The sequence below is a fragment of the Microtus ochrogaster genome, linkage group LG9 (genome assembly GCF_000317375.1).
Source record: "Microtus ochrogaster isolate Prairie Vole_2 linkage group LG9, MicOch1.0, whole genome shotgun sequence".
NCBI lineage: Eukaryota > Metazoa > Chordata > Mammalia > Rodentia > Cricetidae > Microtus > Microtus ochrogaster.
In genome coordinates this window covers 19,034,388-19,061,163 of record NC_022034.1, presented here as the reverse complement: position 1 = coordinate 19,061,163, position 26,776 = coordinate 19,034,388, and the positions used below count along the sequence as shown (strand labels likewise).

General features: G+C 36.6%; 1 protein-coding gene across 1 annotated transcript in view; it reads left to right on the top strand.

The window, feature by feature from the left end:
* Ascc3 (activating signal cointegrator 1 complex subunit 3) overlaps positions 1–26,776 on the top strand; it is a 315,331-nt gene that overhangs the window by 67,835 nt on the left and 220,720 nt on the right. The window contains exons 8-10 of the mRNA XM_005363511.2: positions 477–602; positions 18,926–19,126; positions 19,965–20,105. Of these exons, the coding sequence (XP_005363568.1) occupies positions 477–602; positions 18,926–19,126; positions 19,965–20,105 (468 nt within the window). The remainder of the gene's footprint in view (positions 1–476; positions 603–18,925; positions 19,127–19,964; positions 20,106–26,776) is intronic.

Genomic DNA, 26,776 nt, shown 5'->3' with positions numbered 1-26,776 from the left:
TTTTAATCTACAGGATCTAGGGCAGTTCCTCAGAAACCACCATTAAGAGCCTTACTGTAATCATGCTAAGTGGGTAATGGTTACAAATGCCCTTGTCCGGTCTTACCACCTGAAGTATATTTTAGATCTTTGTGAACCATGAATTGAAAATAAGGGATAGCCTTCGCTGAAGAAGGGGAGAGGCTTGCAGCTGAGAAGGGCCTAGGAGGCTTCTTTTTGGCTAGTGTGTTCTTTCAGTTCATTACCTTAATGTGCTCTGTGTATCATATGAGATACCCGATTCCTGAATGTCTGTAGGTGTAGTTCATGTTTATTTTTCTCTCATTTAGATTTATTTCCTTTATATTAGCTGGATTTATTTGTCAGTACTTTGTTATAAAGCCAGTAACATTTTGTCATCATCTCTTAATTTAACTAAAATCTTACCAGAGCAGTTGTTTTTATTTTAATTGCAATTTTATTTTTGATGCTTATAGATGATTTTACCAGAAGGAATTCAAAGAGAGAATACCAAGCTGTATGAAGAAGTACGGATCCCTTATAGTGAGCCAATGCCAGTTGGCTTTGAGGAAAAGCCAGTTTATATCCAAGACTTAGATGAGGTAAGATGAGCTTTTGAGTATGGAAGTTGTCATTGGCCAATGATAGTTAAGAATATAGATAGATAACTGGTTGCTTAAGAAGTAAGTTGGAGTGTAAATGGTGAAAATACATTCCTTTCTTCATACACCAAACACTTTCATATATGCCTTTGCATTACATTTGTTTATCTTTTGTTCATTTTGGTCACTACAGCTAAATTTTTATGTGTATGTGTTCATGTGTGTGTATATGCACATTTGGGTACAAGTGCTTTCCTCACTTGCCCAAGCTAAGCAATAGTTGTGTGCTTCTGTGCCATTTTATTTTAAATGTAGGTTCTGGGTATCCAAACTCATGCTTCTTTAGTAAGCATGTACTGTCTCAGCCATTTTCTCTGCCCTTCTGTTATGGAATATTATTTTAAGCCATGTTACATTTGTTTATGCTGTGGAACATTTGTTTAATGATGTAAAGATGTGTTGCTTTTGTATATGCTGCATTTGTTTAACTCTGTGAAGCTGTGATTCTTTGCTGTCTAAAACACCTGATGGTCTAATAAAAAGCTGAATGGCCAACAGTGAGGCAGGAGAAAGGATAGGCAGGGATGCCAGGCAGAGAGAATATATAAAGGAAAACTCTGGAAGAAGGAGCAAGATAGAACAAGAAGAGGAGGATGTTAGGGGCCAGCCGCCCAGTCAACCACAGAGTAAGAGTGAAAGTAACATATACAGAAGAGAAAGATAAAATCCCAGAGGCAAAAGGTAGATGCTGTAATTTAAGGAAAACTGCTTAGAAACAAGCCAAGCTAAGGTCAGACATTTATAATTAAGAATAAGCTTCTCTGTGTATGATTAATCTGGGAACTGGTTGTTAGGTCCCCCAAAAGAGTAAAGAATTAAAAAATCGAATCAGCAGCACCCTTCAGCTGATTGTTTTTTTAAATTAAATCATATGAGCTTACTTAAATATTTTAAAGGTGTGATATATTATATTGATATATCAAATGATCATCATATATAATAAAGTACCTTTCTTGCTTGGGTGAACAAAGTCTAAGTTCTTTTTCTATAACTTGATTATTGAGAAAGTTTAAACCTTGTAGAATGTTTCTGAATAGCATACTTGTATCAGCATTTACTTTATTTCAAAGTAAAGTATCACTTAATGTGTCCCTAGTCTTTAATCTGTTCCATTGTGAGGATACAGTTGCTTGAGGTATGAAAGATAGCTTTTGGTTAAAAACACTTGCTGCTCTTGCAGAGGTCAGGGGTTCATTCGCAGCACCCACATGGAGGTTCACAACTGCCTGTAACTCCAGTTCTAGAGGATCTAATGCCCGTTTGGTCTCTGTGGGTACTAAGCACACGTGATGCACATACATACATGTTGGCAGTCATAAAGACATAAAGATCTTAAAGATATGTATGCATGTGTATAATTGAAGAGAAAGAGAACATGAGTTTGAGAGGGATTGAATGGAGTGGGGACATGAGAGGAGTTGGAGGGTGGAAATGATACAATTATATTTTAATTAAAATGAACTAGAAAGAAATAAAATTTTTGATTAATTCTTTTTAATTGATAACAAAACTGTAACTGCTTCTTTTTAATATGTAAGTAGTATATAGATATTCAGAAATATCAAATACAGGCAAATCAGAAGAGGAGCATAAAGTAACAAAATATACCTACAGAATGACCAAAATTCTTTCAATATACACTTACATTTGTGTCTTTTTAAATGGAATTATATCATACACAAATACATACCTGCACATGAAGAAGGATGCTTAAAAGAAATCCCACACTAGCTCAAAATTGAGAATTATAGACGGTTATTTATTTATGGGTAGACTCACAATTCAGAATCCTCAGCTGGAATGGAGAACAGAAACCATATCCCCCACCCAGAGAAGAGGCGGGACACATGATTTACGTAGGCCTAAATAGTTTAAGAGGCCACGCCCCAGTGGGTGGGTAACTACTGGCTATAGGATTTCCTACAGCATACATATGCTGGAATACTTTCTCTGTGTCAGTTGTTCTTTCTGCTTTATCATTTCTTTAATTATTATACAATGTTCCATTTTATGTTTTTATTACTTTTAAATTAGTTTCTTAAAATTGCAAATTTTAGGTTGTTTTATACAATAAGGGTTTATAATAGAACAGAGTTCTTATAACATCTTGTATGATGGTTTTCATCCTGTATGTCAGGATTGCCTGTAGAACCTTTTAGTATCTCAGAGCCTTGACTGCTGATTGATTCCCAGTCACTAAGGTGGAACCCACATAGGTTGTGAAGATAGTGTTTGACGCTCTATTGATAATTCTGAAAGATAGCCAGCACTGAGATCCTATAGAATTAAGCAGTTTTATTAAACAATCATAAGGAATATAGACAGTTATACTAAATCATAGGCAACTATCTCTGAAATTGTTTTTACATATTTAATCTTTAATGTTTTATATAAAAATTGTACTTATTATCTATAAAGATGAATGAACCACAGTTCTTTGTTTTCTGACATATTTATCTCTAAACAAATATTAATTCAAAATATGTTGGTGATAAATTGGTCAACTCTATCTATAGCCTCTGCCAGAAGCTACTGTAGTCACAGATTCTTTTCATTGCCATGTGATATCTTTTGGGGTTGTTCTTCCTGCAGATGATGTGGAAAACCACTAGTCAGTTACCTAGTCCCCTGTTGAAAGATGCCTGTTTTGTTTGTAGTTTATTGGTGTTCTAAAAGCCTATTCGTGTAGACTGTCATGAAAAATCCATAGACTGGCTTGAGTGGAGATTTGTTTTTTCTTTTCTCAGAGTTCTGATGATATAAGCTGAAGATACAGGTAATGCTAGAAGGTTCTTTCTGATGAGAATTCTTCTAGGCATCTAATTTCCAGCATTTTTCTTATGTCCCCTTGTAGTCTGTTTTCTGTATGTCCAAGGAAAGAGGTACCTCTTCTTCTTCTTAGATGGACATAAGGCCTATCTACTTAGGACACTGTTATGGACTCCATTAGCTTTAACTACTGCTTCACCAGTTACTATTATAGCTGAATAACTTTCTCATTTTTACTTGACACTTTATTAGAATATAATACCTTCCCTTCCAGTAATTCCCAGTTAGAGAAGGAAAACATTTTCTATCGTTTGGTAATAATTTGTCTTGAAATGCAATTGGCCATTTAAGCACCTACAGAGAAAGATTGGTCAGTAAACAGATCTTTTCACTTGATAAAATTCTCAAATTTCAGAAAATTTTGCTGGTTTTAGTACAAAAATAAAATTAAAATCAATGTAGAAATACAAATGCTTCATTTTACAACCTTATGATTTTGTGAATGGAACAGAATAATGATTAGTGTTAATTTTATCCATTCCCTGGCCCACTTCATATTCTTTTAGATGAGATACCTGTTTTGTGGGAGATATTTTTATTTCAAAAGACAGAGTAATTATAATAATAATATATATTGTTATATTACACTGTGGTTTTTATCCTGTGTGTCAGGGTTACCTGATCACGTTTTCTTAGTTAATTTTTTTTAAAGTTTTATTTATTTATTTTACATCTCAACTGGAACTTCCCCTCACTCCTCTCCTCCCACTCCCTTATCCCCCTCTCTTATGCCTCCCCCAATTTACCCCTCCTCCCTATTCACTCAGAAAGGGGCAGGCCTCCTATGGGCATCAGTAAAGCATGGCCTATTGGGCTGCAGTAAGACCAAGCACCTCTCAAGGCAATCCAACTTGAGGAATTAGTTCACAAGATCCAGTCAAATCACCAGAGATAGCCCCTGCTCCCATTGCCAGGAGTCACAAAAATAGACCAAGCTATATAACTGTCACATATATGCAGTGGGTCTAGGTCAGTCCCGTGCAGGCTCCTTGGTTGTTGGTTCAGAGTCTGTGAAAAGTTCAGAGTCCCATGAACCAGGCTAGCTGTTTTTGTGGGTGTTCCTCCAATGTCCCTGACACCATGTTTCCTACAGTCTATCCTCCCTTTCCTCAACACGACTCTCTAAGCTTGGCCTAATGTTTGGCCATGGGTCTCTGAATCTATCTCCCTCAGTTCAGATGAAGGTTCTCTGATGACAACCAGGGTAGTGGCCAATCCGATCACAGGGCATGGCCATTTCAGGCTATGCATCCAATGCTCCCAAGATTCTTAGCTGGGTCCATCCTTTTAACCTCGTGGGAGTTTCACTTGTATCAGGCTTCTATTCAACCTGGTAAACCACCTTATCTCAGCACTATCACACTCTGCGCACACCCCAAACCTTCAGGTTCCTATGTCCATTGGCCCCCCCCTCCGCCCCCCACTAAGGAGTTCTTCTCTATTTCTCCTTCCCTGGAGATCCGTACCTTACCCTCTTGGGCCCTCCTTGTTATCAAGCTTCTCTGGGTTGATGGATTGTAACATGGTTATCTTTTTATTTATAGTTAATATTCATTATAAATGTGATATATAAAATCACTATAATATGAGTGAGTACTTAACTGTGTTTGCTTTCTGGGTCTGGGTTACCCCACGCACAATGATTATTTCTAGCTCCGTCCATTTTCCTTCAGATTTCTTGATGTTACTGTTTTTAACAGCTAAGTAATACTCCATTGTGTAAATGTACCACTTTTTTTTTTGGTCCATTCTTTGGAAACCATGTAGGTTGTATCCATGTTCTCGCTATTATTACAAATAATGCTGCTATGGACACATTGAGCAAGTATCCTCATGGTAGGATTGAGTATCCTTTGAGTATATGCCCAAGAATGGTATCACTGGGTATTGAGATAGATTGAATCCCAGTTTTCTGAGATACTCCATGTTGATTTCCCAAGTGGCTAAACAATTTCAAAATGAACTGTGTATTATTCAGTTTTCCATTTATATTAAAATAATTTAAAAAACATGTCTTAACAGGAGGATTGGCTTAGTTTGATTCACGGTTTAGTCCATGATCGTTTCCTTTATTGTTTCCGGTTCTAAGACGAGGAAGAACACAAGATGGCCAATGGCTCGATGGAGAAAAGGGCAGGTGGTCAGGAAGCAGAAAGGGGCAGGAGGCAAAATATTCCTGTCAGTTGTCCATAGGTGTGTGGATTTATGTTTGTGTCTTCAGTTCCATTCGATTGATCAATGTGTCATCTGCTTCTGTGGGAGTACTTTACTGTTTTTATTACTACGTAGCTCTGTAGTACAATTTAAAATTGGGTTGAGTGATACCTCCCACAGTTCTTATCATTCAAGATTATATTAGTTTTTCTGGGTTATTTGTGTTTCAGATGAAGCTGCAAACTGCCTTTTCAACATATGGGAAGAGTTGTGTTGGAATTTTGTTGGGGAATACATTCCATCTGTACATTGCTTTTGGTAGGATGACCATTTTTCTGTATAAATCCTACTGACTCATGAACCTGGGAGATCTTTCTATCTTCTCATGTCTCCTAAGATTTTTTTAATATCTTAAAATTTCCTTTTTTTATCATAGAAGCCTTTCACTTGCTTGGATAGAGTTACTCTGGGATACTTTTTGAGGCTGTTATGAAAGGTGTTGTTTCCTTGATATCTTTCTCAGTCTATTAGTCATTTTCATATAGGAGGGCTACTGATTTTTGTGAGTTAATTTTTGTCAATCTACTTTGCTGAAGTAGTTTCCTGGTGGAAATCTTAGGGTCATGTACTATCATATCATCTGCAAAGAAAAATATTTTGACTCCTTTCTAAAACACAATTAATAAAAGCTCAGAGAGAGAAATTTGGGTTCATCCTGAAGATCTGAAAAACAAAGCAGCCTGCCACTGGCTCATACCTTGACCTCAATCTGAAATGGTGATCCTGCCTCTAGGAATCTCAGAATGAGACTGTGACTGAGCTTATCTGATTATGATTTAATCTTGGTAAGTGTTATGTATTGAGAAAATTCTTTTCTTTTTTAGATTTTCAATTCAGTAGAGTACAGTTTTTTAAAGTATGTGTAAGCTAGTGTGAGTGTTAAGAGCTCAGGAGCTGCAAAGGTATCCTGACTTTTCCGCAAGCCAGGCTATATACCTAGTGCTGCAATAGGACAGCTCTGAAGACATAGAGCCACAATAGTAGAGCTGCAATAGGGCAGCTCAGCCCTGGAGGGAAAGATGTCCTGATTTGTCAGGAAGCCAGGCAAAACCTAGAGCTTTAGTAGGACAGCTCAGGAACGTAGAACTCCAGGACAATTCTGGAGGTTGGAGCCTCAATAGAGTGGTTCAGCCGTGGAGAGAGAAGAATTTTTGATTTGTCGGCAGGTCAAGCAATTCCTGAAGCTGGGGTGCAGTGGAGGGTAGTCTCCTCACAGGATACAGCAATCCTGCTCCTTTCCTAGAGAGAGGCCTTACAGCTTAGCTCTGCTTTGTTCACCTAAGGGAATGTCCTAGCAGAGCTATATGCTGCTGCTTCTGCTGAGGCTCAAGATGTTACCTCTTCTGCTATAATCTGCTAGAGGCAAAACCCCTGCAGAAAAGAAAAGTTGTTACTTTTTTTTTTTTTGCTCAGCCTTGTTTAACCTCCTAAAAGGAACATCTCAGCAAAGTTTTTTTTTTTTTGGTTTAATTTTTTTTGTTTGTTTGTTTGCTTTTTTCTTTTTTCTGATCATTCCCCCAATGGTGTGTTCCTTTTATGGTTAATGAATAAAGGAACTGCTTTGGGTCTATAGCAGAGCTATAGGGGAACAGAGCTAGGTGGGGAAAACTAAACAGAATGCTGGGAGGTAGAGGGAAGAGTCAGAGAGATGCCATGGAGCCGCCACAAGAGATAGACATGCTGAAATTTTCCTGGTAGGCCATGGCCTCGTGGTGATATACAGATTAATAGAAATGGGTTAAATTAATATGCAAGAGTTAGCCAATAAGAAGCTAATGGACCAAGCAGTGTTTTAATTAATATAGTTTCTGTGTGATTATTTTGGTTCTGAACATCTGGGATGAACAAACAGCTCCTACTATACCCTAACGTCTCAGCAATGTTCTATTCAGCTCCAGTGAATGAAGATCTTCACCCAAGATTGTTTTGAGGAAGATATTTATTTGGGAAGGAGGAGTCCAGGAGAGTGGCTGCCTCTGCCAGAGTGGGAAAGAGCAGCAGCCACACCTGAACTGGAAGGGGGACTTATACAGGGCTTCGTAGGGGGTGGAGTTTTCCCAGGGAGAAATTTTTCTTCTCAGGGATTGGTTAGTTTTCCTGCTCAGGGGTTGATTAGTTTAGTTGTTCAGGGACAGAGTTAGCTTTGGTTTCAGGGCCAAACTCTGTTTCTTTCACTGGCCATTTTTAACATTTTAGCTCTAGTTTAGGGGCCAGGGCATATTTCTTTCACTGGCTCTGGTTCTAGAGACAAAGTGTATTTCTTTGACTCTGGTTTCAGAGTCTGGGCATGCTTCTTTGGTTCTGGGTTCAAGCCTAAAAGTGTTTGTTTTACTGACTCTGTTTTCAGATCAGGGTGTGTTTTCTTTCACTGACTCTGGGTTCAAAGTCAGGACGCTCAGAGATTGGTTGGTTTAGTGTTTCAGTTGGTCAGGGGCATAGTTGGTTCTGGTTTCAGGGCCAAACTATGTTTCTTTCACTGGTCCTTTCTAGCCTTTTGATTCTAATCTTAGGACCAGGGTGTGTTTTTTTTCACTGGCACTGATTCTAGAGACAAAAGGTGTTTGTTTGGTACTGCTTTCAGAGTCAGGACATGTTTTTCAGGTTCTTGGTTCAGGGTTAAAAGTATTTCTTTTTCAGTAGTCCTCATTGTCTGCTATGTTCAGCAAGTCCGGTTTTATCCCATGCTTTGTCCTTTGACTTCCCACAGGTCAGGGAACCCTGATTGCTCTTCTAGCTGATGACGGAGGGGGACTTGATGGGGGAAGGGGGAGGGAAATGGGAGGAGGCGGTGGCGGGGAGGAGGCAGAAATTCTTAATAAATAAATTTAAAAAAAAATATTTCTTTCACTGGATCAGAGCTCATATATAGGGTGTGTTTCTATCACTGGCTCTGGTTTTAGAGCCAGAGCAGGTAGGTATATTTCACTAGCTCTGGTTTCAGGACCAGGGCAGGGTGTTTTTTTTGTTTTGTTTTTGTTTATTTGTTTTTTTTTTTTTGCTGGCCCTTTTCTCTATAGTATGTCTTTATGAGTCTCTGGATATTCTTGGTATCTGTTCTTATGTCTCCCTTTATATATCTAATTTTGTTATTTTGGATGGTTTGTCAGTTTTATTGATTTTTTTCAAAGAATCATGGCTTTGTTTCATTGATTCTTTGTTATGGGTATTTGTTTATTTGTTTCTATTTTATTGATATCAGCCCTGAGTTTGATTATTTCTTGCCCTCTACTCCTTTTGGGTATCATTTCCCTCTCTCTGTCTCTGTCTCTGTCTGTCTCTCTCTCCTTGTTCTCCCTCCCTTCCTTCCTTCCCCTCTTCTTGAGATTGCAATGTGCTGTTAAGTTGCTCATATTAGATCTCTCCATTTTTTTTAATAGGCACTTGACTTTATGAATTTACCTGTTAGAACTGCATTCATTGTGTTTCATAAGTTTGGGAATGTTATTTATTCATTTTAATTCAATTTTGGAAAGACTTTTATTTCTTTCTTGAATTCTGTCTTGACCCAGTTTTTATTGAGTAGTGAGTTTAGCAGTTTCTAGGTAAAGTGTGTTTCTCTGTATTGGGAGCTGATTCTTAGGAAAGGGAGTTGGCTCTGGATAGAGCTGTAGAGGACCACAGGAAGGGCAAAAGTAGGGCTTTTCAGCCAGGATCTGCTTAGTTCTTTGGGGGAAGAGAATGAGCAGAGTCCACAGCAGGTCTACTGCTGAGTTGAGGATGAGACTTGGAGGGTGGGGGGTCAAGGTGAAGTGCATGTAACTTATCTGCTTCCTTGGCATGAGTAGGGCTTCTGGGTTCCAGTGTGTGTCTGTTTGAATTGGGAGCGGGAGTAAAGCAATGAGTGGGTGCGGGGAGGTTAGGAGGGGAAGATTTGTGGGATCCACTGGAGACAGGGCCAGAAGGGTAGAAGAGACTGTAGTACATGTCCTTTTCCAGAGATGGGGATGAGCAGGGGTTTGGATCTGGAGGGTCAGAGGAGAGGTGAAGATATACAGTTTGCCTATCTGCTGTCCTTATCAGTATATCAGAGTTTAAATCTTTTCTTTTCTTTTTTGTTTTGTTTTTGTTTTTCAAGACAGGGTTTTTCTGTACTTTTGGAGCCAGTCCTGGAACTAGCTGTTGTAGACCAGGCTGTGAGATCCTCCTGCTTCTGCCTCCCGAGTGCTGGGATTAAAGTCATGTGTCACTACAGCCCAGTTTAAATCCTAATATTATCCAACTTTTTGATAATGGTATTTTTGAGGATGGTATTTTTCCATACTTGTGCAACATTCTTTGTTTTTTAACATGTCAGTTGTGTGTGGAGCTGCTCTGGTAACATTTTTTTTGTTGCTACTGCATGTAGAATTTTGAATTTTTTTTAACTATAGCTCTAGCAGCCAATAATGGTCCGTTATTTAAGGTCCAGTTCTTTTTGAGTTTCCTTTTTATTTGGATTCACCAAGACCTTCAGAATACTGAGTAGATATAACTCTTTTTATAAGGTATTTTGATGGGCGTGGTCGATCAGTAATTAACCAGACCAGTTTAATAAAATATATTCAGCTTTAATAAACAGAAGAAAGAGAACTTACAAACCCAGGGTTCCAGCGATTCAGGAGCGCAGGAACACAAAGAGGAAGAGCAAGCGCACATGGATGTGTTTATTGGTTTTGTGTGGCCCCAGGGAGACACACCTTAAGCAGCATGTGGTTGGCTGAAGTTCCCCATCAGTATTTTCTTTTTATTTTAAAATTATGTATTTGTATTTTATTGTGTGGCTCTGTTCACTTCAGCGCAATATCTTTTTAAATTTGAAATCATACATTATTCAAATTTTACTACAGATACTTCCTTATTTATAAGGGAATTCCATTGGGAGTTCTTCATTAATAAAATTGCTTATTTTGGAGTTATGTATTTGAAATGACATCATTTTTTAAATAAGTTGTTTTAGAAAACTTAGAGTTCTGTCTACTATAAGGTACATAAATTAGTTTGTTTCCAGATTCTGGCTATGACAAACAATGCTGCTTTGAACATAGTTGAGCACATATCCTTGTGGCACGATTGAGCATTTTTTGGATATATACCCAAAAGTGGTATTAATGGGTCTTAAGGAAGGCTGTTTCCTAATTTTCTGAAAAATTGCCACACTGACATCCAAAGGGGCTGTACCAGCTTGCTTTCCCACCAGCAATGCAGAAGTTTTGCCCATAACCTCTCCAGCATCATCAGTGTTTTTGATCTTGACCATTCTTACAGGTGTAAGATTTCCGTCTTTCTCAGAGTTGTTTTGATTTGCATTTCTCTGATGACTAAGGATGTTGAACATTTCCTTAAGTGTCTTTCAGCTATTTTAGAGTCCTCTGTTGAGAGTTCTCTGTTTAGGTCTGTACTTCATTTTTTTATTGTCATAGCCAGAACCTGGAAACAACCTAAATGCCCCTCGACTGAAGAATGGATAAGGAAAATGTGGTACATTTACACAATAGAATACTACACAGCAGAAAAAAATAACAACATCTTGAATTTTGCAGGAAAATAAATAGAGCTAGAAAACATTATTTTGAGTGAGGAAACCCAGACACAGAAAGACAATTATCACATGTACTACTTATTCACAGGTGGGTTTTAAACAGCCTACAAACCACAATCCCAGAAAACTTAGACAACAATGAGGACAATAAGAGAGACTTACATAGATCTAATCTACATGGGAAGTAGAAAAAGACAAGATCTCCTGAGTAAATTGGGAGCATGGGTTACCTGGGGGAGGGTTGAAGGGGAGAGGGGAAAGGCAGGGAGGGGAGCAGAGAAAAATGTAGAGCTCAATAAAAATAAACACCAAAAAAAAAATCCAAAAAGAAACAAACAAAATGTAAATTAGTAAATTACACATCAACATCTGTAATGTTCAGTTGATGTAATCATATATATACCCAAATACTTTCCCCTTTCTGAAGATATTGAGCAAGCTTAGTAGAAGTAAAGTAAAGGTTAAAATCAAGCAAACCAATTAACACCACAGGTAAGAGCCAAGAACTGGCAATGACATTTCCTTTTTGGGCAGCAACAGAATTTGACAGAGGCTGTTTTCCTTATATTTTATTGTCCTTATTAGCCACACAACTGTTCATCAGACAGCAGATTCTATGGTTGTCAAGCTTCTATGAGTTTTTTAATTGTCAAGACAAGTTAAATAACTTTTAGTTTGCAACATTTAAGTGACAACCTAGAGGGATAGATATACACATAGCTATCGTAACTTATTTCTTTATGAAAGTAATACATTAGGTTCATGCGACACATCACTTTGTCAGCCTCCAGGTCTGTGTGAGCTTTGAACATCTGAAGTTTGTATATTTAGTTATAAGACCGGTGATGTAAAAGTATCCTCACTTGTGATGGTTCTATCTAATGACACGGAAAGCAAACCTAAGCAAGTCAGAGTTATAACTAAGATTAAACTGTGATATTCTCTGAACTTCACGTGTTGGCATAGGTCCATGAAGGCATTTCAGAGTGAGAGTGGGCATAATTGAGAGTGTGCTTGTGAAATACTTTTTAATATGGAAGGGGAAATCTCGTAATACCCAACCCTCAGATAAAGAACAATAGGCAACTAAGCAGTGCTAAAAACAGAACTAGTTTTCCCAAGGAAGAGCCCTCAATACCAAGAAATCAGCTGTGAAATCTTATACCTACTGGTAGCAATAAACATTCTGATTACTTTCTATGTATATGTTTAGAGGTGTGTGTGTGTTCGTGTGTTTTTAACAATAAGAACTAAAGAAATAATAGATGCCATGATGTTGAAAGAGTGCAAGGTGGGGTTGTGTAGAGGTCAGGGTTGTCATACCTGGAACGGTTTGGAATAAGGAAAGGGATGGTACAAGATGATGCAATGATGTTTTAACTTAAAACCGTGCGGGAGAAATTCTGTAAAGTTTATCAGTGGAGCTTCTTATAAGTGGGTTTTACTTATCTTTTAAACTCTACTTTTGAGAACTTGTTATTTCTTAAGGTTTCCTCAGCATTGAGCCTAGACTGAAACCAATCATCTTAAGGATAAGATTGCAGTCTTATCCCCATAGGAAGAGAATAATCTCAAGCCACAGTCATCTAGGAACAGAGGATGCCAGTTGAGGAATTACCTGCTTACGAATGGCCTATAGGCAAATCTGTGGGGCATTTTCTTAATTAAAAATTGATTGTGAGGGCTTTGCCCAATGTGGGTGATGCCATCTTTAGATGAATGGCCTTGGGTTCTATAAAAAAATCAGGCTATACCTGAGCCTGGAAGCAAGGTAGTAAGCTGATTCTTCTGTGGTCTCTGCTCAGTTTCTGTCTCTAGCTTCCTGCATTGAGTTCCTGTCTTGGCTGCTCTGGTGGACAGTAACCTATAAGCCAAATAAACTCTTTCCTACCCAAGTTTGTTTCTGTCGGTGTTTTATCACAGCCATAGAAAAGCAAACTAGGACACACAGAATCCTGTCGTATCTTGTTGGTGAAATGTTTCTTGCTTCTGTTTTTTGAAATGCTGTTTCCTTGAAGGCTTATGGTAACAATCTTTCTAATTTCCATCTTAGATTCAGTGGGTAGAAGATATTTGGAAAGTCTGCCAGTTGATTTATTGGACTTTTTTTTTGTTTCTCTGCCTCTTATATGGAGTGTTTTCAATATGAGTTAAATTTGTAGAAATTTACATTTTTAGACATACTGATTATTTTCTGTTAGTATTTAAACGGGTTAAGTTATGTAATCTAAAAGCACTACAATCTAAATTGTGTTACAATTTCTAATTATTTATACTGGGATTTCTTAAGACTTTGTATATAATAAAATTTACTATAATATAATTTAAAAACCTAACTTGATATTTACAAAGTCTTAACATTCTCCATTCTTCTAAAGATGTAATATTGAATTCTCCTTAGGACTTTTGCTCCAAGGAATTAGTTTCCTGTGTCTGGATCATGTAGTTAAAATGAATTATCATCATGAGACACTTGGGTCTTTAATAACGAAAAATTGACAATGTCCTTGCAATGTTTTATTTCTCAATTAAGAGCATTAAGAGAAAGGTTTTAATTAAACAGAACTCAGTCATTTGTCAAGAGCAAGTATTAAACTCTTTAAGGACCACATGGGTTTCTGTGGCATCTGTTGCAATGCCCCCTTCTGCCTCTGCTTTTATTCATTTTGATCTGTGTTCTTTCTTTTGTTTAGTTTGGTAAAGGAATAGTGTGGTTTTTTATCTCTTAAAAAAAACCATTTTTTTGTTTTATTGATCCTTTGTATTGTTCTTTTATTTCCTATTTCACTTATTTTAGTTTTGCAGTTCATTATTTCTTTCTTTTAATTGATTTTTTTTTTTGGCTCTCTGTCTTTGAAGTGCTGTGGTAGTACTTTATTGCACAGATTTCATTTGGTTCTAGGAATAGGTAAATTTCCCCTGTTATTTCTTCCAGGACATAGGTTGTCTGAAAATGTATCACTCAATCTCCTTATGTTTGTATAGCTTCTGGTTTTAGTTCTGTTATGAGGTAGTCGAAGAAACTATTACACGATGTTTCTTAGGTGTTGGTTTTGCCCTTGTATGTGACGCAGTTCTAAGAAAGTCCCATGTGATGATGAAAAGAGTTTTGATGTATTGTTTAACTAGCTTATATATTTATCCTTTTTTATTTCAAGGGATGGGGATTAGTAGGTACTTAGAGCATTTTTTTTCAATTTTTTGTTAATCTTTCCTTGTTACATACTATCATCCATTTTCTCATTAAGAAGGCCATATGTGATTTCTGTTTACCATACACATTCAAGTCAGCAAACCTATTGGGTACATCTCGACACAGCCTATTATCTGTTTTGTAACGTTTCCTCTCTCTTCTGCTTCTGCCTTAATATAAGCTAACATTACCCCTTGCCTGTTCTGTTTCCAGAGTTTTTGCCTATTTCCATCTGCTTTCCTCTGGGAGCCTAGATAGAGCTTTAAAAATATGATTTACATAATTCCATTCTTCTGCTTAAAATCCTGCACATATTTTTACTGGAGTGTAAAACATACATACAGGTCCTTCATTTTAACCTACCTGTAGAGGAATAAGAATTTTATCTCCTTTTTTCAGATGCATTTGTCTACTTACTCACCTCTGACACATGTGCAAGACTACATGTCAACTATGTTTTGATGCAGTGACCTAGAACTGGATCTTGCTTCTGCACAGATTGCATGTGCTTAGAATTTTTTTCATGATCTATACTGATATTTCATTTATATTTTAATAAATATAGCTTGCTGAAGTTCAGAGAGTAAAACAGCCATACTGATCAGCGTTATAGACCAGGCAGTGATGACACACACCTTTAATCCCAGTACCCATACTAGTTTGCCATAGAAACTGGGCAGTAGTGGTGCACACCTTTAATCCCAGCTCTAGAGAGGAATATAAACAGGAGGGGATGGCTTTCTCACACAGTTTCATTTTGAGATTCCTGGAGACAGGGTTGCCATTTTGGACTGAGGTCTAGGTAAGAGCCAGAACAGAGACTTTTGCTTTTCTGACCTTCAGGTTGAACCCCAGTTTCTTTCTCTGGGTTTTTATTAATTGTGCTACAATGGCAAGTTTTCTAACACTTTATTTTCAAATTAGAAAAGCTAAAATAATATTTCCATCCTATTCCTTTTAATTGCACTGCCAATTCAATTTCATTTGCGTGAACATTTGAAATAATTTGGTTGTTTTCATTATAGAACATTTTTCTATCATATTAGAATGTAAATTACATGAGAACAGATCATTTTTTGATGGTTTTAACCATTTGGCCAGTTTGTGGTTTTTTGATATATTCAACAAATATTTACTGAATGAATGATCATGCTATGTGCCCTTGTTTGAAAAAGAGCAAACCAGTGTGGTTGAAGGCTGATTATTTGTTTCCTGGCCTCCCAGACCCAGAATAACCATATAAAGACTATATTAAGATCAATATTGCTTGACTAGTATCTTAAGCATATTTCTGGCTAACTCTTATATCTTCAATTAGTCCATTTTCATTATTTTATATGTTACCACAAGCTCCTGCTTGACCGGATTTTAAAGAAATAAATAGTGGTTACTTAGGGAACTAGAGGAAATATAAACTCACCTATGGGCTTGAACTTGAATGATAGCTTCCAAGGGTTGGGAAAGGCTTTTGGGGCAGTGCAAAGGCATGAAGAAATGCCGAGAAAGTGACAGACTCCAAGTCTGCTCTCTTACTGTATTTTGTCTTGAATGATATCTGTTTCTAAACACTAGTACAGTTAAAACATTGAAAGTTGTGTTTTTTTTTTCCTTTGGACAGGCTGGTTATATGTGCATATGCTAGTGCATACATGAGTGTGTACGTCTGTATGTGCATGTGGAGGTTAGAGGATCCTTGCCTGTCGTTTTTCAGGCACTATCTACTATTTTTTTTCTTTTCTTTTGAGATGGGATCTTTTGTTATCCTCATTTTTAATTATTGCTGCCTTTTAGGTCAAGGCTATCCTTGTCAGCAACTGCAGCTCTGCCAGTGCCAGCAGTGGTTCAGCCTCAAGAGCTGCACCCTCAAGAAATTATGTTCTCTTGGCACTAGCTCTTTCAAAGCTTCAAAGGGAGCTTATAGACCATCAGGTGTTTTGAATAGGCAAAGAATCACAGCTTTACAGAGTTAAAGAAATACAGCATAAACAAAAGCAACATACCTTAAAATAATATTATCCAACATTTCCCCTTTTTTCTTTCTAAACAAAAATGAAAAATTTTAACTTTAACATGGTAAGACTGTATACAGTAAGAACAATTATCAAATAAAGATTATATTCACAATGTATTGAATTCCAGTTTATTTATGCCTGGTAAATTGAAAGAAAATATTCCATAATCTATCCTGTCTTAGTAAATCCAAAATTTTATTACTAACTTACTTTCTATCATTCATATCTAATAAAAACTGAAATTATAACTATGTAGTCTTCAACACCATCAAAGGCACCAGAAAGATATAGTATTATTTAAATAAACATGCATTGCAAATGACTTCTAAAAATTCTATAAATGACAGAGACATCTGACTGCCTGGACATTCACCCAAAGCTCCTTTGCAGTGTTAGGCATCCATCTTCAACCTACAGGCCCATGGTATCTGGTAGACTTTTCAATGAAGCAGGAAATTTCAAAGACTGTTCTGCCTATATTGGCAGTTTGCCACTCACTTTCCTTTGTGTCCATCAGAATGTCTGACAGTTTCTTCTGTGAAGCAGAAACCTTGAAGGACCAGCCTGCTTTGTTTTGACAAAGTTCTGTGGTCACTTTCCTGTGGGACCTGTACGTCCAGGTTATAAAACATACGGTCAAGCAATGCAAGAGCCAAATGGCTGATCGTACCACCGTGACAGCAAACTCCATAAGGAGTTTCTACAGTGTCCATCATTTCCTCAGTAAATTGGTACTGCCAGGAGCAGATGTCCCTAATTGTCATGAAAAACTTTAAATTAACAAAACATTTAAAATGGCATATTCTATAGGTTTTTAAAGTATTTGAAGACCACCTATCTAAAATACCTCTATATGATCTAGGAAACATACGTAGCATATCTACAAATTTGATTGTTATAGATAACTAACTGCTGACCTGTGTTTCTTGATTATCCTAAACAATTCATAGTTGTATTTTTCAAAAGCTAGAATTTTACGTTACATTTTTAAATGAACTACATAGGTGCAATATCTTAAACAAGAGTAAAAGCATATATACAATATGTTGTAAAGAAATAACCAGACCTTCTTCCCATAGAGGAGAGAGAAAGACATACAGAAATATGTTGCTGGGACACTGGGGGGAGGGGAGAAGGCATGGAGAAGCACCCTCTTTCTGTTCTTTTTTTTTTTTTTAAAGATTTACTTGTATTTTTAATTATGTGGGGGGAAGAGGGAGAAAGGGAAAGAGAGAAAGAGAGAGAGAAAAGAGAGAGAAGAGACAATACTGGAGGGGTCAAATTCCCTGAGGTGGAATTACAGATGATGTGAGCTGACTCAGTTACATGTATACTGAGAACAGATCTCTAATACTCTACAAGAGCCGTTTGTACTCTTGACTGCTGAGTCTTCTCTGCAGCCCCTTTTTTGCTCCATTTTGACAATTTATTTTGTCAATAAGTTCTTATTGTCAGTACAGTATAGATTTTCTGAGTCTCCCTGTGCTAAGCTGTGTTTCCTGTCTTCTTTGTTATTGGTGCTTCCCTTCTCCAGGAGCAGGAAGTACCCAAAACCAAGCCACACTTCTGGATTTACTATGAACTACTGCTGTGTACAATTCCCTCTTTGACTTTGATATTAAAGCTGGTGTCTCCCCTCTTCTAAGTCTTGTCATTGGCTCTCTCCAGTTTATTCCTTAATTTCACATCACCTGTGCGTTCTGTTACTTTTCAAACCTTTTGTTGTTGTTTTTTTAACTAAAGAGTTGTAATAATAGTGTACCATAGAATTATTCTGGAGGTTAAATAAAGGAATAGTATTAAAGTCTTTATAACTGTACATGTTTTGGTATAAACTATATGAAGTCTGGTCTGTCTATTCACACAATTTACGTTTTCTTCTAAAGTTTGATTTTTTTATATCACAAAATATTAAAATATTGAAAACTTATCCAAATAATGAAATAGAATTTCCTATTGTTTTCTTTCTCCAGGTGACTTTTTGTTTTGTTTTAATTTCTAAAAGTTTCTTAAGAAGGGTTTCACTGTACACTCGCTGGCCTTGACTCTGCTTCGCCCTCTGCAGTGCTAGTAACATGTATATGCTAGTGCCTGTTTTTCCTTCATAGACTATCATGATACAATTTGGAAGTATACAATTTGGAAGTAGTTTGAATTTTGAAGGATATGTATTATTTTATAGTTAAAAATTACATTATTTTGTGTATTGAGAAGTTATTTGGTCAGATATTTTATATATATATATATATATGTTTAGAATCATATTTTCATATTTAGAGTGTTGTAATTTCCAAATTAGAACTGGGCTGTAGTTATGATGCTTCTCAGCTATGTGCACTTTGAAATGCAGGATGCACTGAGAAACTGAGCTGTCTGTTGAGGTAGATGTTATGCATGCTTGTCATCATGTTGTTAACCATAGAGATTTAGTGTTTATATTCAATACTTTGAGTCATTTATATTTAATTTATAATATCATGTCCCTACCTTATTTTAGATTGGACAGTTGGCTTTTAAAGGAATGAAGAGACTCAATAGAATCCAGTCCATAGTATTTGAGACTGCTTACAACACCAATGAGAACATGCTGATTTGTGCCCCTACCGGAGCTGGGAAGACCAATATTGCGATGCTTACAGTTTTACATGAAATCCGGCAACACTTTCAACAAGGTGTTATTAAAAAGAATGAGTTTAAGGTAGGAGAATAAAAATCAGACAATAGTTCTTTATTCTTTTTTGAGTGTAGATGTTAAGATAAACCTTCAATTCTAAAAAACCTGTGAATTCTTAAAGATTCCCCTCTGTATGTTATGAATATGTTTTATTACCATTGGTTAAAAAGAAGCTGCTTCAGCCTATGGCAGGGCAGAATATAGCCAGGCTGGAAGAGATAAGAGGGAGAGAGTAGGCGGAATCAGTGAGATGCCAGTTAGCTGCCGGGGGAGCAACATGCGGCCACCATTAAGCCACAGCCTAGTGGCAATACACAGATTAATAGAAATGGGTTAATTTAAGATGTAAAATTAATTAATAAGAAGTCTGAGCTAATAGGCCAAGCAGTGTTGCAATTAATATAGTTTCTGTGTGATTATTCGGGTCTGGATGGCTGGGAACAAAAGAGCAGTCTCTGTTTACAGAAGGCATTTGTTATAGTAAAAGTCATATAAAGAATGTTGTGTGATTGACTTCTTTACTATAAAGGCAGTCCAATTTCTGCTTTGAAAATCTCATTACCCTTGGGGAAAGGCTTGAAAATATTTTACGTTTTGACACAGAGCCCATTTTTTAAGTAATGAGGCGGCATAAACAAATTCCATTGTCCTTTTATTTAAAGGACAATATTTTATTTATTTAAATAACTATGTGCTTAATTCAGCAAAGATAAGTACTTTCCATATATCATTATTAACATTTTTCACAGGAAGTAACTAGGATCATATTTCACAATAAATTGTGACTTACTTACATTGGCTACTGTGAAATAATGGTATTGTAATTTTTCTCATTCATCAAGCTAGTGTTTGTTTGGTACAGATTGTGTATGTTGCTCCAATGAAAGCCTTGGCAGCTGAAATGACAAATTACTTCAGCAAACGTCTTGAGCCACTCGGCATTGTTGTGAAAGAACTGACTGGAGATATGCAGTTATCAAAAAGTGAAATTTTAAGAACTCAGGTATGTTTTTCACCCACATCTTTTTATATTGTTCATTTTTAAGGTTATGAAATTGTTGTACAACTTAATTTAACATAATACAAACACAATGTAACAAACTTATTTATGACACTAAATACATTTGTACTAAAGTTGCTTTATTAGTCTTTCATAGCCTTCTTTTGCGATTCTTAACATTTTGAATATTATTTCCAAGCATAGAGTTTATGTCTCTTGACAGTTTTTGTAACAAGGGGATGAGAATCTGGGGGTAAGATTGTAGTTGAATATTAAGAGGAAGCATTGCAGAGATCTTGAAGTAATCACACTAGACTTTTAGCCTATTTGTTGAGGATAGAATGGCATAGAATAAGAAATTTTAGACATTTAATATTTTCAAATGAGAATTTATTAATGTCTGTCCCCTTATATGAGTCTCTTCACTCACATAAAGTCTTTTCTAACTATATTTATGGTAGAGTGCATTATATTTTTCTATAGTTAACTGGAATTGTTTGATGTTTTCTGATTTTTCTTCTAGTTCTTAAAGCTTAGTAATAGCTTTGCATTAATACATTCTTTGATATTTTTCACATGATTTTGTATTACCTCTACGAACATTTTGCTATCTCGTTAAGTTTAGGGTGCTTCCTATCTATCTGTTAGTGACACTTCTTTCAGTTCTTTACAAAATTATCTCTTTATATTTATTCCGTGTACTTTAGGGGGATGACTAAATACAAGATAGTCCTTTCTTAAAGTGGCATTTTGACTACCTTCGTCCTTCACTGGGTCATATTACTTGGCATCATTAAGTAATTTATTTGAAATCTCTCTAGTTTTTGTTTTCAATGTAAATACAACTATGGATGGTCCTCTTATAACTCTTCCTGTATTAAGAGAACCTGGTATATTCTTATTCTTAGTTGATTCTGGGAACTTTTCAAATTTTATCCTGATTCCTGTTTAGTCTACAAATATTTCTGTATCTTTTTTATTCATTTTGCTACGGATTTCTAGCTTTACTCCATTGTGGTCTGATAGGAAGGCAAGGAGCTATTTCAATTTTTTTGTCTTTATAAGGTTTCTTTATGGCCTATAATGTCAGTTTTAGAGAATGTATATTTCCTATATGTTTGGAGGAATGTTCTATAAATACCTATTAAGTATATTTTTTTCTGTGATCTGATATAACTCTAAGGTTTCCTTGCTAATTTTTTTCTTCTGTGTTTGTTTTATTTTTGTTATTACATCTCAGCGTCAGTTCCCACCCAGTCCCTCATCTGCACACCACCCTCTTCCTCTCCTCCTCTGTTTCTCTTCAGAAAAGGGCAGGCCCCCAACCATGGGTATCAATCAGCCATGGCTAATTTTTTAATGAGGAAGATAAGTCACATCATATTAGCAGGCTCTTGAAGGCTTTCATTATTGTGTCTGGACTTACTTGCTCCTCTACTTTTCTCAATCTGTATGTTATAAAATTGAGAGCTGAGAGTCAGGTGTTAATATTTGCAATGATTACACTTTGCTGAATTATTCTTTTTATCATTGTTTAGTGGTACTTTTCCCCCTTTTATAACTTAGTTTGGTTTGAAGTATACTTTATCAGGTATGAGAATGGCTATTGTACCACTTTTTCTGAGGCTTCCGCTTATTTCATAGTTGCATTTCCAGCTATTGACTGTCAGCTGGTAAGTATATTTCGTATGTGAATTTCTTGGAGACAGGAGGTAGTTGTATTATATTTTTTAATCTAGCCATTAGTTGTGTCCTTTAATTTTTTTCTTTATAAGATTATAATTGAGAAGGCTTTCCTGTTTTTGATTTTATTTGTTGCATTGTTTTTGGAGGGAATTTGCTAGTTCTTTTCTTCCTTTCTTGGTAATGTTGAATGTTTATTGCTTTGCTATATTGCATGATTGATTCCTTTCCAAGTATCCTTTGTTCATCTATTGCTTTCATGGAATGTATTCTTTCCTGTGGTCTCTCGTTTGAAATTCCCTCCTCCTCTCCCTCCTTTCTCCTCCTCTTTCTTCTCTTCTTTCTCCCCCACATCTTTTTTTCCTTTGCTTTCTTCTCTTCTCTCTTTACCCTTCTTCTTCCTCGTGTGTGTGTGTGTGTGTGTGTGTGTGTGTGTGTGAGAGAGAGAGAGAGAGAGAGAGAGAGAGGAGAGAGAGAGAGAGGAGAGAGAGAGAGAGAATTTTATACAGTGTTGGCATAGTTGTCACGAATTTTCTTGTTTTTCTAAAATTATTTTTACTTTTTTATTTATTTTAATGATTATTTTTGCTGGGTATAGCAATGGTCCAATTTCAGGTTTTAGTTTAAAGAGATTGTGAGGCTTATGACTAACATTGTTCCCTTTCTGTGTAAGCTGAGGATAACATCATTACATCTACGTTACTAGAATTCTAAAATGGAGGTTTCTTCTTTTTTGAGTTTAGGTCTTGCTTTGCAGTCTAGGCTAGCATTGAACAGAATTCTCAGTTCTTCTGCTCAGTCCCCCAAGTGCCTGTATTACAAATGTTTGCTACCATACCTGATGTTTATGTTCATCTTATATTACCAAATCTATCATATCTATATCTATCTATAATTCCTTTAGTAGTTGTTTGCTAGCTCTGCAAAATGTAAAATTTGGAGCAGAGGGGGTGACTCAATGCGTGAGGACCTGAGATTGCATCCCCAGTATCCATGTAAGTCAGGTCTATAGTCCCTTTAGTAGTGATGGTGCTGTTGGTGATGATCGTGCTGGAAAGGGTGGAATGAGGGTGGAGTTAATAATGGTAAAAACTATGAGCTGGTAATTTTTTATGGCCTAATGCATTTAATCTTCACCACAAACCTGAAATTTAGGTACAGTCCTCATTTTACAGATGAGACAGAAGGAATTTAAGCATGTTTTCATAGAATGTTCTACTGAATACTATGTGAAGACACAAACAATTAAGTCTAACTGTATAGTCCATTTTATAATAACTACTTTGCAATGCTACAGTAATACAGATACTTCAGATTGTATGCTTGAGTCCTTGAAGTATTTGATATTCATCTTCCAAAAATGTTATCTGCAGTTAATTTAGGTGTTTGTAATCCGAGCACATCAAAGGCAAGGGTATTGCCAGTTCAAGTCTAGCATAGTTTCCCATTTGTATTGTTCTCAGAGACTAGATCATATTGGTATTATGTAGTGTGATCTTTTGTGGCAGGATTCATGATAAATAGTGGTTACACTGTAGGAGAGTGAAATGGGGAAGGCATGAGAGAAGCTTTATGTACAATCTTCCTATGTAATTCACGGTTTTTTTCTTATCATCATACATTTTCTAAAACAAAACTAATGAACAAGCACGTTTCCCTAGTTGTTGTGACCAGTCCTCTCAATAGATCGCTCTTGTAGTTGGTTATGCAAGAATGACACTTTTCATTGAGGATCTGCTTAGTCCGTTCTTCACCATGTACTGATTTTTCTTTTTAAAACATGTCAAGAAAGCTTAAAGCTGCAGATTCTGCATTGACTCATTTAGTGGAGGGGCTATGAATGTTTGTTGTGTGTACACATAGTAGGACAAGCAAACAGAGGAAGATGTCATGTGTCATTTTTTTCTACTTGTCTCCTTAGTCTTACTGTAACCTGACGTTCTTTTTACTAGGCTTGATGGCCAGTAAAGTCTGGGATTGAGCTGTCTAGCCTGCCCAGTGCTGCATCACATGCATCTTGCCATTCCTTTCTTTTTATGTGGCTGCTAGGATTTGGTATTGAGGTCTTCTGCTTTCACAGCAAGCTCTCTACCCCCTGAGTTGCCATCTCCCCATTCCAGCAGCATTCCTAATATATGCTTCAAAACTAATAACAAATAATGAGGTTTTATTTCATTGTTTTGAATTGTAACAAATGGAAAAGACCACAGATAAAAATTCAGGAATATGAATTGCTATTAGTCTATAAGTAGAGGCCTCTTGTTCATTTCTTAGCCACCCAGACCGGAAATAATCACACAGAAACTGTATTTTTACAACAGTGCTTGGCCTATCAGCTTATGCTTCTTATTGGCTAGCTCTTATATCTTAAAATAACCCATTAATATGTATATTGCCATGTGGTTGTTACCGGTAAGGTTCTATCTGGTGTCTGTCTCCTACGGCAGCTATATGGCTTCTTTACAATTCTGCCTACTCTTTCATCATCTAGCTGCTTGGAATCCCTGCCTTGCTCTGCTGCAATAGGCCCAAAGGATCTTCTTTATTAGCCAATGGTATTCACAGCATAAAAAGGGGAATACCATTCACCTCCCCTTTTCTGTCTAAATTAAAAGGAAGGTTTTAACATTAACATAGTAAAATTACATATACAAAACAAGTATCAAGCAAAAATTACAGTTACTACATTTATATATACTTTATCTTTTATCATATCTAAGGAAAACTAGAATTATAACTATTCTTCAACTCCATCAAAGACTCTAGAAGGATACAATATTACCTAAGTAAACAGAAAGTGCATTGCAGGCAACTTCCAAAACTCTAAATTGACAGAGACATCTGGCTGCCTGGACAGTCACCCAAAGTTCTTCTGTAACGTTGGTGCATCCATCTTTAGCCTACAGGCCCATAGTATCCAGCATACTTTTCCATGAAGCAGAAAATTTCAAAAATAGTTCACCTATATTGACAGTTTGTCAGTAACTTTCTTCTGTGTCTACACAATGTCTGACAGACTCTTTCATGAAATAGGAACCTTAAGGGACTGTCTCACCTTCTTTAGGCAAGTTCAACAGCCATATTTTTTGTAGGTTTTGCATGTCCAGTTTATGCAGCATAACATCATGCAGTCATCGCCAAGAGCAATTTCTTGCCCAAATGGCTAGCAAACTCTATAAGGAGCCACTTTGATGTCCATCATCTTCTTGAAGTAGATTGGTGCTGCCAGGAGCAGATGTGTCTCATTGTCATGAAAAATCCGAAGTTCTTAAAACATTTTAAATGCCATATTTTTTTAGTCTTTGAAAATTGAAGAATATCTATTTATCTAAAATATATCTACATCTAGAAAACCTAACTAACATGACTACAAAGCTTGACTATTACAGATAGCTGTCTGTTAACCTGTATTTCTTAATTATACATTACATTTTTAAATGAGCTGTACAAACACAATATCTTAATCGAGAGCAGAAATGTACATATTACAAAATTGACCCTAAATTTTTGTCAATAGACCAAGATCCATACCAATACAAAATATTCATTTCTATAGCATATCCCACTTTAAATGTAAAAAAAAAATTATAAACAATATTTGGAAATTTGAGCACAGTTCTCTTCAAACTACTTCCTGATTTTTCTTGAGTAGTTTTGGGGTTTTATGGAGACCTTTCAGGAGATCATAGTCTATCAAACAGCATTAGCCTGGAAGGTCAGAATAAACTTTTGATGTGATTATCATAACGATATATAATCTGTTAATATTATCTCTAAAATTAGCATGAAGTGACAAATTTGGCATTACTTTGAGTTGGTCTATGAATAACCAAAGAATACATTCATTAAATTCGTTGTGTTTGAGCTATAGTTGTTTGACATTGCAAATGAACTTTATTTAGGAAGAAATTAATCTCCACCCTTGGATTTGCATGTGGTCATCTGTTTGATGATATGAGTAGTTGAAGAGTTCCCTTTTTATTTTTACGGGACACATTTGATGGTCAGGTTTGGGAAAACACTAATTTGGATGGTTGTACGACAGCTTGCTGCCACCAACAAATCACTAACAATTTCTTCTATGTCCATAAGACTATGCCATGAGAACTCAGCTGACAAATTACAAGACTCTAACCCATCGGCATCAGGCATTCTGATGGAAGAGATCTATATGCAGGGTGTTGGGAGTATTTGCTTTTGAATAGTTGCTGTCTTTATTGTAAATTCCCATTGAAGACATAGCACTCCATTTCTATTGTAGGATTCACCCCCAAAACCCCAGCAATGTATAATCAATTATTGGGCATAGTTTCCTCATGTACTCGTATATTAGATGACTTTTTCTTGCACCATGGGGTCCTGGTGTGAAAGTACTCACACTGTTAAAAAAACCTTTGTTCTCTTGGGCAGATCTTTGCTTTATTCTCTGATATAAATTTAGAAGCTAGCTGTCCACAGTTAACTTTTATGGCAGGACATCTGGCCAGGAAAGGAATCTTGCAAATAGATCACATTTGGGATGTTCAAAGATAGGCACTGAGAAGAGGGTACATGTCAAAGCTAGTTGATTCCTGCCCTCACAGAGAAAAAGACTGGGTGTCCCAAATTGACCCACAGCTTACTTGGGCTTTCCCTTACTTGCTAGCCTCAGTTGACCCCTGTTGTAACCTTAAAAAAGCTGTTAACTCCCTACAACTACCCTCACTTCTGTTTATTAATACGTGATTTTTTTAATTTATTTTTTATTGAAAAAAAAATTTCCGCCTTCTCCCAGCCTCCCATTTCCCTCCCCCTCCTCCCATTCTTCTCCCTCTCCTCCTCCCTCCCCCCCTCCAGTCCGAAGAGCAGTCAGAGTTCCCTTCCCTGTGGAAAGTCCAAGGTCCTCCCCCCTCCATCCAGGAGATTGCTTCCTATGTATAACCCCAGCAGCACAGACATTAAGGGCAACATTGAATAAATGGGACCTACTGAAACTGAGAAGCTTCTGTAAA